This window comes from Idiotropiscis lumnitzeri, chromosome 3 (assembly GCF_059441095.1).
Source record: "Idiotropiscis lumnitzeri isolate Australia: NSW breed Sydney's pygmy pipehorse chromosome 3, RoL_Ilum_1.0, whole genome shotgun sequence".
NCBI lineage: Eukaryota > Metazoa > Chordata > Actinopteri > Syngnathiformes > Syngnathidae > Idiotropiscis > Idiotropiscis lumnitzeri.
In genome coordinates, this window is record NC_142393.1 from 7,059,428 (window position 1) to 7,076,629 (window position 17,202).

Below are 17,202 nucleotides of genomic sequence, written 5' to 3' on the forward strand. Positions count from 1 at the left end.
TTAAAATATAACAGTCACATCAGTGTTTAACTGAATTGCACTTTAACTCCATAGAACCCTGCCTGACTCCACTAAAGACCTCCCACGCAGGAATACGTGCGAGGTTATTTTTTTCTACTTCTTTTACAACTTGTCATTGATTTTGGAGATCTACAATTGCACTTAATCAAATTTGCCTTTTACAAAACGTACTCTCACTTCCTCTTCTCTTGACGAAATGTTGCAGCTTGAGTTCACTCATCCGTTAGTCAGATACGTGTAATGTGTGTCAGATACAAGTAGGTTAGTTGGTGTCCCTGAGAAGAGCGCATACATTGTAAAGTACAGCCCCGAAAGGATGTGGTTGCGTGAGATAACGACGCAAACGAGGTGGAAGGACCGCGCTGTTTGCTGTTGAATTGCACAGCGTCACACGAGCACTGAAACAAGCGAGCCTGGCTGGTTTTCAACTGTTGATTGGAATGTAATGGATTTGTGACACGGATCTAATGACGGAAGATGGAAGTGGAAGAAAGCTGTGAATCGAGGACACACTGGTATGATTTATGTCCAAAGCTAATTGATGCAACTATTCATGAAAAAAAAAAAAAGATAAATTAGCATGTCCTGCAACTTTGTTCCTATATTATGGTAATGAGTAATTTACTTTTTTTTTTTCTCCAAGAAATTAATTTCAAAATATTTTTTGAGGTCACAAAGAGCAGGAGAAATGCAGTCCTCAACCACTTGTGACCATGCTGGAGTAAGTAAATCGGCGCCACATGATGGTATCACATTAAAAAAAAAAAGTGACACTCTGGATTGTCTTATTTTAGAAGAAGAGAAAACAAGACTCAACCACTGAACCCGTCATCAGAATCCCAGAAGTGAGTTGTCTCTAACTCCCCTCTTGACGTCTTTGTCGCCGGCGGGTGTTCGTCACTCTTACCTTGGAGACCACAAAGTGGTTGTGTGCTCAAAAGCTTTTAAACCTCACAGATGTTCCCTCATGTTTATTTTGTGGATCATGGTTGTATTTCACTGACAGCAATTCCAAATGTGTTCGATTTCTGCATCTACAACAAAAGGAAGCCCTCATCCTCTTGCATTTAACAACACAAGCCCATTTTCAACACTCTTCCTCTTTGAAAGAGCCACACAGGAAATGAGAAGGCCACGCCGCACAACTTCTCTTGTTCCACTTTCCTGAGCTCTCATGACGCTGCCGTTTTTGCCCTATTTATTTTTTGGTTTTGGGGGGGGATGTAAAATGTCTACGCAGCCCTCTTCAAATACCAGGCTTTTGTGATCTATTTAAAAAAAAAAAAAGATCAAGGTAAATCATTTCAATATTTCTTCCACCATTCATGTGACCTTTAACCTATAGAAATTAATTCAATTTAAAAAAAATTTATATTTTGGAGAAGGGAAGATAATGATGAGCAGAGATGCGCTTGTTCTTGCTGTGCTTTTTGGAATTATGACCTAAAAGTTTTAACCCATTTTGTCTTTGGGATGACGATGGGCTTGTCAAACCAAAGTGACACTTTTTAGCTATCTAAAAAAAAAATAGTTGCGTGCCAACGTCACTGCTCATTACTAAAATAATAGCATGCCCTCAGTGTAGCCTGGTGGTGGCAGTACCTATTTTTGGGTCTGTTTTTCTTCAGCAGGGCGTCTGGGTCCTTAGACAAGGTGGACGGAGTTATGAACCGTACATAATATTCACTACTCGGCATTTTAGAGAATTTTAAAATTTTCAAGACCCATAGGATATTGTGGTAAATGAATATATATATATGCTCTCCCAACCATCCATCACCGCTGAACAAAGATAATTGACGTATATACTCGTCAATGGTAGTGAATGATTAATAGCAGTTAGGTTTACACAAAACGTGGGTCCTTCTTCGTGAAAGAATAAAACGCCAGGAAAGCCTATTAGAACATCTGAAAAGTGTTTGGGGGTATAAGAAGCACTTTAAATGGTGCTTGCGCTTTAACCTGAAATGTTAAATGTGAATGTTAGCTCAAATATAAGATTATATAAGCCGATTTTAAGAAGGTGTGCATACTTCTGCAACATTGTCTGAAGTTATATTTACGTCCGCTCTTGTAAAGATTTTTCAAATGTTAGGTTATTTTAATTGTCAAAAATGGTTTTGATTTTTTACATCACAAAAACCTGCCATTTGAACAGGGGTGTGTAGACTTTTTATATCCACTGCATGTGTCCTCTTCTGTTTTACCAGGACGAAGAGGTGGAGGAGGAGGTGGAACCAGAGGATTTTGAAATGTTACCCGAGCACATGAATGACTCAGAGGTGAATTTTCCATGTAGACAAAAGTTGGAACACTGAGCCGCACCGATGCGCCTCTGCTTTCTCACACAAGTCGAATTTGGGCTCTTGATTTTCCCACGTAGGAGCCCAGCAACAAACGGGTCAAACCAGTGGTCAAGTCAAACAGCCTAACAGGGGTCATCACCCCGGTGAAGACCCCTGCTCTCAAACGCATCGGACAGTCTATTTCGGTAACAATGCAGCAACGCGCTCAATGTACCGGTCCAGTCGAACATATATGCCCTCATTCACATGTTCTTGCAGCGCTCCATTAGTTTTCGCACAGAAGCGCGGCCCTTGCCCACGCCGCCCCTGCGCTCTCGCAACAAGGGCTCGTCGTTTCCACGGAGGCGTAACAGCCAGTGCTGGAGTGACACGGTGGAAAGTCACAACCTCACCGCCAGGGAGATCAAACGTCAAGAGGTGAGTGAGGAGCGAGCTCAGGCAGGCTAAATAAAGCGAAAAATGTTCTGGCATTGGCCCTGCGAAGGATTGTGAAAGAGGATGTGAGCTGCAACAGCAGGCTCAACTTCCTTTATTGAACGGTCAGCTGCGAGAGCTCACGTCGGTCGGTCTGCGCATCACGCATGTTATGCAAGTGTGTGCGTGTTGCGTGTTGTGTGATGTGTGTCCTCGCCTCCTCTGCAGGTGATTTATGAGCTGACTGAGGGGGAGCGACAACTCATTGAGGACCTCAGTCTTGTTAAGAAGGTACACAACGGCAATACATGCTCTAATGCCGATGTTCTCTTCTTTGAATATTTCTTACATCATAGGCAGGCATCATAGGTCCGACCCGATGTGGTGCCCGCCTTCATCAACCATTTACATACACTTGTAAAAGGACTTAAATAGCATTGTCTAATAAATAGTACCACCTCAAGAAATTATTGGCTCACCAAGTTACCACTACAATGACCAACATAAAAATACAGCAGTGTAGTAGGTGTTCAGCAAAAAATATTTTGTCCTAAAGTGATTATTACACTATTATAAACCATTGTGACATTATGCACAATTTATATCTTAAAAAGGTCCTAAAAAAATGTTTTTGCAATTAAAAGATAGATATTAAATGACTGAATTCTGTATTTCGAAGAGTGATTTAAAAATAATTCACTGCGGCTTTATTCTATAGGCAGTGATTATTTCATGCCACCAAAGGGAGCCTGCGTGGGCGTAGTGATGGAAAAATGAATTTCTAAATTATTCATGAAGCACTTGTGATCATTTTTGACTCCTGTAGATGGCTCGCTTCTTTTGAAGATGCAGTGGAAATGTATTTCATTTCCATTGCACTAGTACCGTTTAATCAAGCGCACCTTCTAAAATCAGGCGTGTCAAACTCATTTTTGTGGAACGGGCCACATCGTTGTTCTGGTTTCCCTCAGAGGACCGCTACGACTGCGAACCCATATAAATGTGTGATCATCTTAAGTTATCACATGCACTCAACAAATTGATGGATAGCCAGTTTTGAAATCAGAAGCCAGTAAGTAATTGTTTGCTAAACAATTCTTCAATTAATTTTAAAAGGGGAGGATTGGTAACAAATAAACGGCAATATCTCATATCTCAATGTTGTTAAAAGTGAAGAAAATGTGCTAGAAAACGGAAGTTGACCCCTTTGCGGGCCATATAAAATGTGGCCGCGGGCCAGATCTGGCCCCCGGGCCTTGAGTTTGACACCTGTGTTCTAGAGGACTAAAAAAGATGGGTGCTCCATGAAGCTTCATTTTCCAATCATTTAGTAACACACTTTAAGAATCACTGATTTATAAGATAAAATCGAATTTAAATGAATAAATGAGAATATCAAACTGTATATATGTACAAATAATAGTTCTGAAAATGTAAAAGTAAATAATATATTTTCACAAATTAACTTAAATTTATGAATTGCCTTTGAATTTACTTTATTGTTGAACTTAATAATTCTCAGTAGAATTTCTTACTAACTTCTGAACCTTATTTTTATTTGCTTAATCGGTTTGGGTGGTATGATTACTTTCTGCATTACGGTATTTTTTTGTTTATGCTTACTTTACACACTTACCTGCTTTCATCGATCAAGAATACAAGCGTAGTTATGATTCACAGTGCTGTACCCGGTGCCTAATTTTTATGTACTTGTATGCACCAATATTTTGTAATATTTATGTTCATTTTACATTATTGTTCATTGAAATTGTACTGATCAAAATACTAATGGTGTCCTTCTGTGGTTGCCACCAAGGTGTACTACGAGCCCATGCTGAAACTGGACATCATGTCCGAGAGTGAACTCCGGCAGATTTTTGGCACTCTGGACTCGCTCATTCCTCTCCATGAAGGTGAACACCATCTCTTGCTTTGCACGTCGTACGGTAAATGGGTGCCTGTTTGCGTGTATCATATAAACTCACATTCTCTACACATGATAAAGATAATGAATTTATTATTATTATTCATTTCTCTTGCATTGAGATGATCTATATCAGGGGTGGGCAAACTTTTTGATTGGCGGGCCACAATGGGTTCTAAAATTTGACAGAGGGGCCGGACCAGGACCAGATGGATGGAGTGTTTTGGTAACGTTTAACGGGCCGCGTGTGGCCCCCGGGCCATAGTTTGCCCACACTTGCTCTTTATATTGCTGAGAGGTGATTTTAATATTGTAGTTTTTGAAAAAGTGTTCATTTGAAAATGTGAATTCTGTCAGAGATTTAATCAAATTAAAGTGTCGCATTTCCTATAATTATTAACGTGATCAGTGTCATCACATTTCCTAAAGTATTAATGATGTGTAATACAAACATTATTAAAAAAGTAATTTCAGCAAATTTGTTCTTTTTACAGTTTGTATCAAACTAGTAGCTCATCGCATTAATCAGTGCCCAAGAAGTACTAGAGCTCACATGTTTTAAAAATTTCGGTGACGCCATGTTTAGGTGTAATATGGCATTTTGTGTTATTACACGTATATGTTGTGACGCAAGAGGCCTTCTTTACTCCCAAAAAGATCTCCTGAGCCGCCTGGAGCGTCTGAGGGGGTCGAAGAAAACTGTGGGCGAAGTGGCTCCCACGCTGATTAATTGGGTTAGTATTTTTTTTTTTTTTTTTTTTCGATTCTACACTTCTAGCCTCTCAAAGCCACAACCACAACTCTGCTCCTGAACCTCTGGCCTCTCCCCTTTTGAAATGAGCAGTTTCCTTGCCTGGAGGCCTACGTGACATATTGCTGCAACCAGGTGGAAGCCAAAGCCCTGCTGGACCAAAAGAAGAACGAGAAGCAGGTGGAAAGGTTCTTACGCCTGTGCCAAGAATCGTCATTCAGCAGAAAACTGGACCTCTGGAACTTCCTGGATCTCCCTCGAAGCCGTTTGGTGAAATATCCTCTTTTGCTGAAAGAGATTCAGAAGTGCACGCCTGCCGAGCACCCCGATGAGTTCATGTTGCCTGATGCGGTGAGTGAATATACCGTAAAACATATTTTACGAAATATATTCCATTTGCACGGTTGTTCTCTGAACAGTATGCGACTTTATGGCGTTTTTGTCAAATGTGTGTATTCCTCATATATGCTTAGTTGGAATTGATCCAGAGCATCGTGGCGGAGGTGAACAAAAAGACGGGTGAGGCTGAGTGTCAATTCTACCGGCGGGGACTCACCTACCTTGAAGATCTCCAGAGGCTTCCAGAAATCCAACAGTCACGTTTCCTTTACTGCCACGGGGAGCTCAAGAACAACAAGGGCCAGGTAACGTCTTGTTTGCTTCTTCTTGGGGTTCGCTAACTGATGTTTGAGAAAGAATGTTTTGCATCTAGAAATGAACAGAGTTTGGATTTAGAAAATACCTTTTGTGACACTTGTCCTGGAACTTTTCTGACACCCGTTAAGATGTTGGATGTAAACTGCTTTCCTTTCAAATTTGATGAATGCTTTGTGTGTGTGCGTCAGCGGCTGCATGTATTCCTCTTTGAACTGGCGCTGGTGCTGACCAGACCGGGAGAGGACCGGGAAGGAGGTCATGTCTTCCAAGTCTACAGACAACCTCTTCCCAACGCCTCCTTAAATCTGGAGGTGATCCCAGATGGGGAAACGGGTGGCGGGGGTTCCTTCAGAGGAGCCTTCACGGGGGGCAATGACAAAGGTAAGACTTTTGCATGTGAATGAATCAGTGATGTGCGGTCAAGATTCATGGCTGTTTGCCCCTGGCTAAGATAAATATGCAACATACAAAGTTAAAACATTAACCTGACTAGAGAAAGTTGATTGTTTATTCTTCACTCTACCTCCTCTGACTGCACATCTCAGGCGTAAATCGATTTCTTTTTGGCTTGTATGAAGTTGACGATCCTGACTCCTCACCCTACTGTCTTCTGTCCTATGCCCTCCTAGTGAAAAACTGTTTTCGTGTGAGCAGCAGGGGGCGCTCCAAAGCCCACTCCTACAACCTACAGGCCAACGACTCCTTCAGTAAGCAACAGTGGGTCACGTGCCTCCGCCAGGCCATGGTCCAGTCCCGAGACAGGAAAGCCCAGAGCAGACAATCGGTGGCGCCTCCCAACTCTGACCCCACTCTGTGTCACATCGCCGACCTCAGCCTCAGTTGTGACGCCGACATGGCCGACGTCACCAGCCGCTGAGTGGAGCGAGCGGCCGTTGAGGCCATCTGCTCAATTGTGCATTCGAGTGCTTTTTGTTCTCCTTTGGGGAACCCCACTGAATGAGTTTATTTTGTACAGCTTTGAAACAATGTTACGGAATGTACTTTTACCATGTGTGAATCTTTGTAATAATAAACCGGCATTTAAAAGTTTGTTGATGACAATGCGGAGGCGTGGTGTCTAAGTATAGCGACAACCGGGAGCGAGAAAAGATTAGAGATGATTATCCTCTGTCACTCTCTCTCACTCTCTCTCTCTCTCTCTCTCCCTCTCCCGCTTTCTTTTGACACCAGTGACGGGGCATAACACAGAGGTAGACTTTCATTTCCAGCCGACACACAAACACACACACACAGAGTGAAACAGTAGACACATCCCCTCTGCATTTTTAAAAGCTCAGCAGGTGATGGGAACACTTAGGTCGGGACTCTTTGTTCGCAGATAAGCTCAGCCAAGTGATCAGGTGAGTCCGACATGTTTATTTACCAAGGCTAGTGATATTTAGCAGGTGTTTGTAAAGCTTCTCTCCAAACTCTCTAAAAGCGTAAGAGCATTACACTATAATCAATGTTTCCCGAAAGATTAAATAATTGATTTTCTTAGTCAGTCTCTGCTTCAATTTGCTTTGCAAGCCATGGTAAGGAAAAAAGAACCTCGAGTCACAACGGATCAGCTGGATTTATTTGAGATAAAGACCTACCTCGAGAGGATGCTCATTTTATACTTAATCCTGTGTTTCAGCTGCATTTGCAGAGAAGAGGGATAATACCCTGCTCTACTCGATTCATTAAAAAGGGGTGAGTTTCTGTCTGCGGCGAGGCTTATGAGCTACCACCGCGTTGCCGTCACCTTCACCCTGCATGTGAAAGAACAACCCCCCTGCTTGAGAGGCTTGTTGGTTGACACATCAGGATGCCCGGAGCCGGCGGCGCCAACCAGGAGGGTTCTTGCAAGGCCTTGTGTCGAAACTTGGTGTCCCAGAACGGCTTGCAGAGAGAAACTGCTGATATCTCGCAGTCTGTCCTATATACCTCCCTGATGGGGCTTCTGCTGGTCGCCGACAATGAGGTGTGTGCGCATACTGGATCAAATCCTCCTTTTGCCCATTTGAGGATCAAAAGCATCCGTGCGGTGGGTCTGCAAAGGTGACGGGAAAATGAAGCTTCGTGAAACACTTGTGAGATTTTTTTTTTATGCCTTTAAATGGCACTCTTGGTTTAAAGAAAAGGGCTAGTGCAGTTATTACATTTCCGCTGCATTTTAAACCAAGAGTGCCATCTAGAGGAATCGAAAATGAACGCAGGTGCTTCATGAAGCTTCATTTGATCATCACTAGTCGGCAACCTTAAACAGGCCAACTCAAATTTACCACAGAAAAAATGGGGGGGAAAAAAAATATATATATACATATATATATATATATATATAGTACCTATATGCATTGTGTTGAATTCATGAATCAATAAACAGCTAACATTTTGAACTCCCCAAAAAAGACACTTTTTTTTTTTTACATTTACATTTTGAAAATGAACACACATTTAAAAATTCAATACGTCATTTATTTTCCCAAATCACACAGCGCCACAGCAGATAGGTGAACGAGCCACATGCTGCTCTGGAGCCGCAGGTTGCAGACCCGTCCTGCACGTCAACATGCACATGTTTAAGCACCTGTCAGCACTCCTCGTTCTCTAATAGGATGTTTGCCACTGACCTCCTTTTAGACTTTCTTGTTTTGCTAATGAGATAAGAAGGCTAAATCTGTCCTAGCGTGCACACAAATAGACTCACTGACACGCTGGGGTTAAGGCAGACGCACCGGGGTCAAATAATGCAACGTCCACACTGAGACGCACAAAGATGATTATTCATCATTTGGTTTTTGTTTCTAGAAGGAGCTCCTTGCATTAGGAAGTGGAAGGGCCGGTCTTCGAAACATCGGCAACACAGTAAGTAAAAAGTTTTCTTTCCAAAGAACATTATTTGGGGTCAGCATTTTTACTCGAACTCTCTTGCTGTAGTGTTTCTTGAACGCAATAGTCCAGTGTTTGTCTCACACTCGTGGCCTGCGGGACTACTGCCTCCTAAAGTCCTACAGACATGACAAATTCTCCGAGGAGGAGCCAAGACTCACAGAAGGTAAGTCCGACACTTACCCATCATGCTTTACATTTGCATTTTGACGCACTCCTTTTTGCTTATTATTTTATTATCCTCGTCAAGCTTTCTCTCAGGTATTGTCTGGACTTTGGGATTCAAAAGAAGAGGACACAGTTGTAAATCCAAGACAGTTTTACAATATTTTCAGAGACGCTGTGCCTTACTTTAGTGGTTACAGGTGGGAATATTGTACATCAGTAATGTTGTTTCTTTGTCTATTTTACCCTTTTTTTTTTTTAGAATTGCAAATTACAATATGGCTGATCCAAACAATGTTTTTTTTCTTTGTTTCTTTTCTGTCTGTTTTCTCTCCAGTCAGCAGGATGCTCAGGAGTTTCTCAGGTTCCTTTTGGAAAAGCTACACACTGAAATCAACCGCAAGCCCTACATTCGACGGCCACTAAAGGACCCAGAGCAAAAATATGCCAGATTCAGGTGAGTGTGCCGAATGAGTTTCCTCAAAAAGTCATGACTTTGTATGATTTCCTTTCATTTAAAACCCCCATCAGGATATCTGAAGAGGCCGCTGCGACATGGAAGAAGCACTTAGAAAACGACGACAGCAAGATCGTCGGTAAGAAAGCACGCTGGCATCATCTTTTCCTTCTTGACACAATTAAGCGACAGCTAAGTGCCTTCGCCCCCATCCTGACAGATTTGTTCTCGGGCCAGCTGCGCAGCTCGCTGCACTGCTCCGTGTGTTCTCACTACTCCAACACATTTGATGTGTTCTGTGACTTGTCGCTACCCATCCCCAAACGTTGCACGACTGGAGAGGTGACCCTGAAAGGGTGTCTGGATCTCTTCTCGCAGGAGGAGCGACTGGACAAGGAGAATTCACCTGTGAGTTCATGGAGAATTAAAATGGGGTCACAATTGAGTGATTAGTTCTTCATATTGTGTTTTTGATAGACAGTTACTATGAATAAAATATAGCTTTACAGATCAGGGGTGTCAAACATATACGGCCCATCAGGGGATAAATCCCCTCCGGACATTTTTCAATACAATTAACTGTCATTGCTGATTGTGTCCACTGGAGGTCGCACTTGCGAACGCTTAAATGACATTCCGAAACTGGAGGCGAATCAGGATTTGACTGCTGCTTTAAAAAGCTAAAAGTTGCCAAGTTTCAAAAGCAAAGGTAGCCGACGTCGTACAAAATGCTGTGCCACCTTTATACAAATTGTATTCACATGTATGCGTTCACAGTCTTTTTGAACAATTCCCACTTTAGTTTTTATATGTGTGAGCTGAGATTGTCCAAATTTCCAGATGACTGCAAAAATTCACGGGAATTCTAAATGATTTCTAAATCTTAACAGTTGTTTTAAAAGGGGTACTTATACAGATCCAATTTAATCTGTCAATTGATCAAAAAAAAAAAAAAGATTCATGCTACTGCTGAAATGTCAAATTGCTCAAATAAATGGCAACAATATAATGGTAAATTAATTTGAATGACTAAATATTGGCAATAAAACGGTAGGGAGAAAATGTAATTGTTATCTATACATTATCAACCCATGCGGCCCCTGGACTAAAATAAGTTTGGCACTCCTGTGACAGATATTCACATCAACCTTAAAAGCACCACTAATAACAAACATCACAGCCTGAATCCACTTGTCATTTGCGACTTGTGAGCACTAACGTCGCCACTCTCCATGTGAATGGCAGCTGTGACCTCTGACCACTCACATGACACTACGAACCATGACGTCTATTTAAACGGTGGCTTTTATAGCTCACTCACCGAATGAGAATGTGCACGGAGGTTTGTGTTGACATAACGTGTGGCAGCCACCCTGCTGAGGCATTCCTGTTCAATTCCCGAAGACGATGCCAGCCCACATTCCACACATGTTACTACAGAAGCCTTTCATTTGAGGGGGTTGACTAGACCTGGCGGAAATTGTCCAACGTGCAATCCACACCCATTTCTCTTTATAAATGCATGAAAGCAAAGCTGTTGACGAAATGAGTATTTAGACAGACAAGTGAAGAATTTCCTTTGAGCTTGCTTGCAACTTACGTTCAAGTGCTCTGTGTTTCAGATGTGCGAGAGGTGTAACAGGCATACAGAGAGCACAAAGCGGCTGTCCATCCAGAGGTTTCCCCACGTTATCGTGATACGTATCCTTAACCATGCTTCTTGCGCATTAACCCGCTTGCTTGCACGATTGACATCACGATGATCCTTAACACGCTCCATCAGATCTGAACCGTTTCACGACGTCACGGTGGTCGATCAGTAAAAGCACCACCTGCGTGTCCTTCCCACTCACTAACCTTGACCTCGGGCCCTACGGACCTGTTGATTGCGGTAAGACGTGGGGGGGTTAATTAACTATGTATGTCATTGAATTTGTTTTGAGGAAGAGAAAAGAATGTTTACATTCTCAACAATACAGAACAGTCCAGCAGGCTTTTTAAATCTGAGAATGTATCTCTTAAAGTTTGAAAAAGGCTCAACTGAGGGAAATAAATAATTTTTGTGCCTCTGTATGTCCCTAAAGGAGCAGTATTGTATGATTTATATGCAATATGTAACCACGTGGGGACTGTCAACATGGGTCACTACACCGCCTGTTGTTCTGATGAGAATGGATGGTGTTACTACAATGACTCCAGGTGGGACTGCATTGAATTTTTTTTTCTTTGCAATGTTTTAGCCATTTAAAGGGGAAGTCAACCCTAAAATTTTCTTTGCGAGAATATATTCTCGTGGCATTCTGATTAATATTGCGTTTGTGGAATGTAAATTAAGTAGTAAAGTCCACCTGTTTTTAGCCATTTTAGGGCGGCCATTTTGTCACTGCTGTCGACCGAAAATGACATCACGGTTGCTCAGGGCTCAGATCATGACCAATCATGCCTCAGTTTCAGAAAACAGATGAGCTGGGATTGGTCATTACCTGAACAACTGTGAAGTCATTTTCAGTCAAGAGAAGTGACAAAATGGCCGTCCCCTGAGATGGGCTTAAAACAGATTTTGCTGCTTATCTCATATTCCACAAATAAAGTATTAATCAAAATACCATGTTTAGACCAGTGATGACACATTAAACGTTTTATTACAAAGATTTTTTGGGGGGTTGACTAACACTTTAAAGAGCTGAAATTCATGTTACTTATCATTTCTACCTTGCATGCAACTGTATTGATGCACATTCTGCCCAAAACTAGGGCAGCTTTTCATGGTTAGTCTCTATCTCCCTATAGTGTGTCGGCGGTTTCTGAGAGCCAGCTTCAGACCAATCAAGCCTATGTGTTATTCTACCAGCGCAGCAACAATGCCATAACTACAAGGAAATAGAAGCCAATCAGAGATGTTTTTACAGCCACGGACCATAGAAACCAACACAGAGGAGCCACGCTCACATTCAAGAATTTTTTAATCCTATGGAAATGTGTGGTCTAAAAGGTGGATTAGAAAAATCAGGACCACAACGGCAGGCATTGTGAAGAGATGATTTTGTGAAGGAGAAGAATCTGAACAGAGTGATGGATAAAACAGCTGAGATGCCTTAAGAGAAATTTGGGCCAAATGGTGCGGCCTGCGTGTGAACATTGAAGCAAAGATCTCATGATTGACAAGATTCATGCTGGATAAGATCAACCACCTCAACCCAAAATCTCAAGAACAAGTGAACTATCGGACAATCGTTACATAATACTTGTTTATTTTGTTTCCAATCTTTGTGCCACCATTTTGTGGAAGTGAGTGTAAATAGACAAAAGGAATACAGGTGTACTTAAAATAATACAAATGTGTTAAAGTGAATGCATGTTGATTCTATTTTGGACAGTATTGGGATCATCTGCCAAAACTCTACATGGGAATGTCACAGATTTAAACCATAATCCTCTTGATTGTGGGATTGTAAAATGTTTGCCGTGTTCAAGAAAAGTTTGTGTTTTTCAAAAAATTAATGCCAACAATAATAATAATTTTTCTTTTTTTTAGTTTTCATCACAACTGCGTGACGTAATTGCGTAATTGAGCATCACTAGACGTTGTCGACGATTGCTTGAATTTAAATACCTGTAATCTATAGGGTTTGATGTCATCATAGCCACCCGAGGATAATTATAATCACAGTAAAAACGAAACAAAACACAAACAAAACAAACCCATTGACACGGTTTCTGCGTGTATTGTGACGTCACATGCGCATGCGCTCGAATGATAGGCGGAGTCAACCAATCGGTCAGGAAGAGGAGGAAAGGCGGACGCAGAAACATCAAGCGGTAACTCTTTTCAACGACAGCTTTAAAACTTTATACGAATCTCTTGTACTAACCGCAAATACAACAATGCGCTTTCGTTTAACGTTTTCCCCATTTCGGAACGTATGCGCAGAATGCCGATTATGTCAACCAATCAACCCAGCATCCAAGCATTAGCCTCAATTGCTTGCTAACGCTAGCGTGTTGACAGGCCCGGGCTACTGTACACTTTTCAGAAAATGACGCCGTGCGACAAGACTTTCAATTCTGCGTCTGATTTTCTCCGTGAACTTTTGGATTGTCGAACAAACCTCCCATGTGAAATCGACAGTCGTTTTTGGCACGCCCGGCCTATAAAAAAGTGGTCTACAGTTGTTTGTCAAAACAACAGATGGCTTTCGGTTGGAAGCTGGACGATGGTGGCCTTGTCTGACTAAAAATTAAAAAAAAAAGACATTTACTTAAGAATGCCTATGACGATCACTCTGTGGTTTGGACGGATATCCTGGTCAAAGACACGGAAGATGTGTCGGATTTTTGCTGCCACGTTTTCTGCCACACACTGCGCAATGTCATTTGATCCATTTTTAAAAATTATCCTACCGTTACAACAACAACAATAATACTTATGACAAACTAGTCTTCAGTGACGTCCAATTAATTACATTGCGTCATGCAGTACTGAGTGCGTTTTTTCATGCTTCACTGCAGTGCTACATACAACAGCGAACTTTTCTCGGTGTAAAGTTGTGCCATGTGTCTAACGTGTTTTTAAAATCCTTCCTGTAGATGGCTGCTATTAGGAAGAAGTTGGTCATAGTTGGAGATGGAGCATGTGGAAAGACCTGCCTGCTCATCGTCTTCAGTAAGGACCAGTTCCCAGAGGTCTACGTCCCCACAGTGTTTGAGAACTATGTGGCTGACATTGAAGTGGATTGCAAACAGGTGAAAGAGCTCCAAATATATCTTGTATTTTGGTATAATAAAATAAAATAGTAGGGGGCAGCACATCTGTTGATTCGCCGCTGCAGACATTTCCCATGACCAAAATGCATGTTCACACAAGCAAAGCCGGTTGTCGCCTCAATAAAATTAGACGTGTGGTGACAACTGTCATGGGTGTTAAACTTTACACTGCGGTCGCAGCTGGTGGTGCTCTGCCTCTGTTGTACTTTTGTTACTACTTTGGAAGCCATCACATTTCCAGGTGGGGTTCAGGCCCATCCCAAATATCCACTCCCTTGTCTTTACTTCTGGCCCGTTTCCTCTCCTTGTAAGATTTTAAGAAGTAGACAAAAATCAGAACAATATATGATATATGCGCGGAAGTAACCTTCGCTCGGGGCCTGTCTCCATGGAAACGATTGCCAGATTTGAAGGTTGTGTAAATTTGAACACCGGCTTGTGTTTGGGGCGCGCCTAGAAGTTACATCACATGGCCTTCAGATTTGGCTTTCTTGGCATGCAACTTGAGAATTTTAGCACAACCTACCTTTTTCAGACGCTAAAACATCTTCCATTCTCATTTCAGGTAGAACTAGCACTTTGGGATACAGCAGGTCAAGAAGACTATGACCGACTGAGGCCTCTCTCCTACCCTGACACTGATGTTATTCTCATGTGTTTCTCCGTAGACAGTCCAGACAGTTTAGGTACTGTGTGTATCACTTACATCCTGAAAGTTCGCCTGATTAATCTAACGTAACTTGCTCATGGCTGATCCTCTTTTGGCAGAGAACATTCCAGAAAAGTGGACACCAGAAGTGAAACACTTCTGCCCAAATGTTCCCATCATCCTTGTGGGGAATAAAAAAGATCTGCGCAATGACGAGCACACCAGACGGGAGCTTGCGAAAATGAAACAGGTGATTTACATTGTCTTAATGTTTGTTGTTGTAGTCGTCAAAATATAAACATTGTCTGTAAAATCTTTTGCAGGAGCCAGTTAGATGTGAAGATGGCAAGGAAATGGCAAACCGCATCTGTGCCTATGGCTACCAGGAGTGCTCTGCCAAAACCAAAGATGGTGTGCGGGAAGTCTTTGAGATGGCAACTCGAGCCGCGTTGCAGGCCAAGAAACGTGGCAAGAAGTCCACCTGCCTTCTGCTATAGGTTGTGGCACAACGCAAAGTTACCCTTTAAGTGCGGATGCATTGAAAATTGGATGTTGGGGAGGGGCCCCCCAAAAACTTGTACAGACACTCAATTTCTGATCCCCCATCGAACATCAGCAAGCTCAGGCAGATTTGACGTAAATTGATCGACATTGAAACTTTGGTCCCTGGCCTGTTTATACCGTGTAACTTGGGTCTAATGAGAACTTTTGAGACGTCAGATGGACATATGGGGAGGGAGGTATTAAGTACATTCATCGAGGGGTTCAAAGTGCCATGATAGGAATGGAGACAGAAAAAGGGTTCGCAGGCCAAAGTTAATGGACACATCTGACAGGTCGAAAAAGTGATATAAACATAAAGGAGATTTGGAGTAAAGACGTTATCTAAGTGTTTTTAATGATAGTGTCACCTACACATAGTGCCTTGAGAGCAGCAGTAGGGCTGAGTAAGCGGAGAGGAAAACATTTAGAACTTGGATGAGGTGCCAATCCTCATTTGTAGTGTCGTGTTTTAACCTCTGGCATTGTTAGCTTATGTTCTGACTCGGGCGCTATGCAAGGGGATGCCTAAACTAGATTGTATGAGATCATCCCCCTCCCAGACACACACACACACAAACGAAAAGGAAAAAAAAAACTATATTGTAGTAAATTGAGTGTGCGGCCATATGGTGCTTCGTTTTCTCCAGCGCAGGTCTGCATGCAGCGAATGTGTCTACATGGTTCTATTGTCTACGACGTACTAGCGCTATGGAACGGCATTCTGTGACACAGACCGAAACCCCTTATTTCCATGCCAAAGTTGCTCCTGGAAAGCCATATTTTGTGGCATTGGCTGGCAAAGAAAATAGCAGCCTCTCAAGAGTGATATTAAAAGACCATATACAGTACGTAAATAGAGTTGCAATCAGGTTAATTATCTTTTGACTCTTCGGACCTTTGTGTGTGCGCACACTTAAGATTTGATTGTTTTAATCAGTGGTAATCATGAGTGGTGTGGTTAATAAATTGAATACTATTTCTAATAGATCAGTTTATTACATTAAATTTTAAGATGTACTGTATGTCTCATATAAGGCCTTGTAAGGACATTTTAATGATGCGTTTACTTTTGACTATCAGAATTCCTTGATTGTCACTATTCTTTTTAGACTTTTTAAATGTTAACTGTAATTTTCTTTGTTTTGCCGCTCAGTTAATCCTGCTATTATATGTTTAGCTCATCCTCAGTTATAAGCATAGTGTCATTTAATTCATTGAAGGGGTCAAGCTTGGGGTGCAAGGTTTTTGAAGGGTGGGATATCAGATATTTGTCATTTGTTTGTTTTTGGACCGTGACTGCTTGGAATATTTTGTTTCCTCAAATAAAGCTGGTATCGGGGTTTTTTTGTTTGTAACGTGCATGTTTTCTTTCAAGGGACATTATAAATCGTAAATTAGGCATTTATACAGCTTGTGTATTAATAGTTGGGTCTCTAAAGTGCCTGCCCACTCATCAGGTGTGAAATTGCACAACCAAGTAAATCTTTGCAGAGGTGCCTGTAAACAAGCACAACTGATCTCGCTAGTTACTTTTTGGATTTGTGGGGAAAACTCACCAGAGGAGTGAATAGTGACAAATTTGGCAAATGGACCACGCTTGCTTTTCAGCCTCTGCAAAGGATCCTGGTGGGGTGGGGAGTGCCTTATTTGCATTAGAAAGGACTACCACCCACAGTC

The 17,202-nt window shown here is 42.0% G+C and overlaps 3 protein-coding genes across 8 annotated transcripts; all 3 read left to right on the top strand.

Annotated features, from left to right (window-relative positions):
- Nucleotides 1-173: 173 nt before the first annotated feature.
- arhgef3l (Rho guanine nucleotide exchange factor (GEF) 3, like) lies at nucleotides 174-7,124 on the top strand. 5 transcript variants are annotated; one of them, XM_088290388.1, is made up of 13 exons: nucleotides 174-536; nucleotides 665-742; nucleotides 819-866; nucleotides 2,232-2,303; nucleotides 2,405-2,512; nucleotides 2,586-2,744; nucleotides 2,970-3,032; nucleotides 4,558-4,654; nucleotides 5,323-5,399; nucleotides 5,510-5,767; nucleotides 5,890-6,060; nucleotides 6,262-6,454; nucleotides 6,703-7,124. In XM_088290388.1, exons 2-13 carry the CDS (start codon nucleotides 710-712, stop codon nucleotides 6,948-6,950), a joined length of 1,527 nt encoding a protein of 508 aa, XP_088146514.1. In that variant the 5' UTR covers nucleotides 174-536; nucleotides 665-709; the 3' UTR covers nucleotides 6,951-7,124. The 5 variants fall into 5 exon arrangements, with proteins under 5 accessions (XP_088146514.1, XP_088146511.1, XP_088146513.1 ...); XM_088290385.1 differs by having other exon boundaries at nucleotides 691-742; XM_088290387.1 differs by having other exon boundaries at nucleotides 700-742; nucleotides 816-866.
- Nucleotides 7,125-7,258: 134 nt separating this feature from the next.
- On the top strand, nucleotides 7,259-12,921 carry usp21 (ubiquitin specific peptidase 21). 2 transcript variants are annotated; one of them, XM_088290390.1, is made up of 13 exons: nucleotides 7,259-7,434; nucleotides 7,713-7,768; nucleotides 7,883-8,039; nucleotides 8,867-8,923; nucleotides 8,996-9,113; nucleotides 9,198-9,312; nucleotides 9,450-9,569; nucleotides 9,644-9,708; nucleotides 9,790-9,977; nucleotides 11,192-11,270; nucleotides 11,353-11,460; nucleotides 11,654-11,768; nucleotides 12,360-12,921. In XM_088290390.1, the coding sequence occupies exons 3-13, from the start codon at nucleotides 7,884-7,886 to the stop codon at nucleotides 12,451-12,453; spliced, it is 1,215 nt and encodes a 404-aa protein (XP_088146516.1). In that variant the 5' UTR covers nucleotides 7,259-7,434; nucleotides 7,713-7,768; nucleotide 7,883; the 3' UTR covers nucleotides 12,454-12,921. The 2 variants fall into 2 exon arrangements, with proteins under 2 accessions (XP_088146516.1, XP_088146515.1); XM_088290389.1 differs by having other exon boundaries at nucleotides 7,713-8,039.
- A 317-nt stretch (nucleotides 12,922-13,238) lies between these two features.
- Nucleotides 13,239-16,867, top strand: LOC148339687 (rho-related GTP-binding protein RhoA-C-like). Its single transcript, XM_088290392.1, has 5 exons — nucleotides 13,239-13,388; nucleotides 14,157-14,312; nucleotides 14,899-15,019; nucleotides 15,102-15,232; nucleotides 15,306-16,867. The coding sequence occupies exons 1-5, from the start codon at nucleotides 13,308-13,310 to the stop codon at nucleotides 15,477-15,479; spliced, it is 663 nt and encodes a 220-aa protein (XP_088146518.1). The 5' UTR covers nucleotides 13,239-13,307; the 3' UTR covers nucleotides 15,480-16,867.
- Nucleotides 16,868-17,202: the final 335 nt, after the last annotated feature.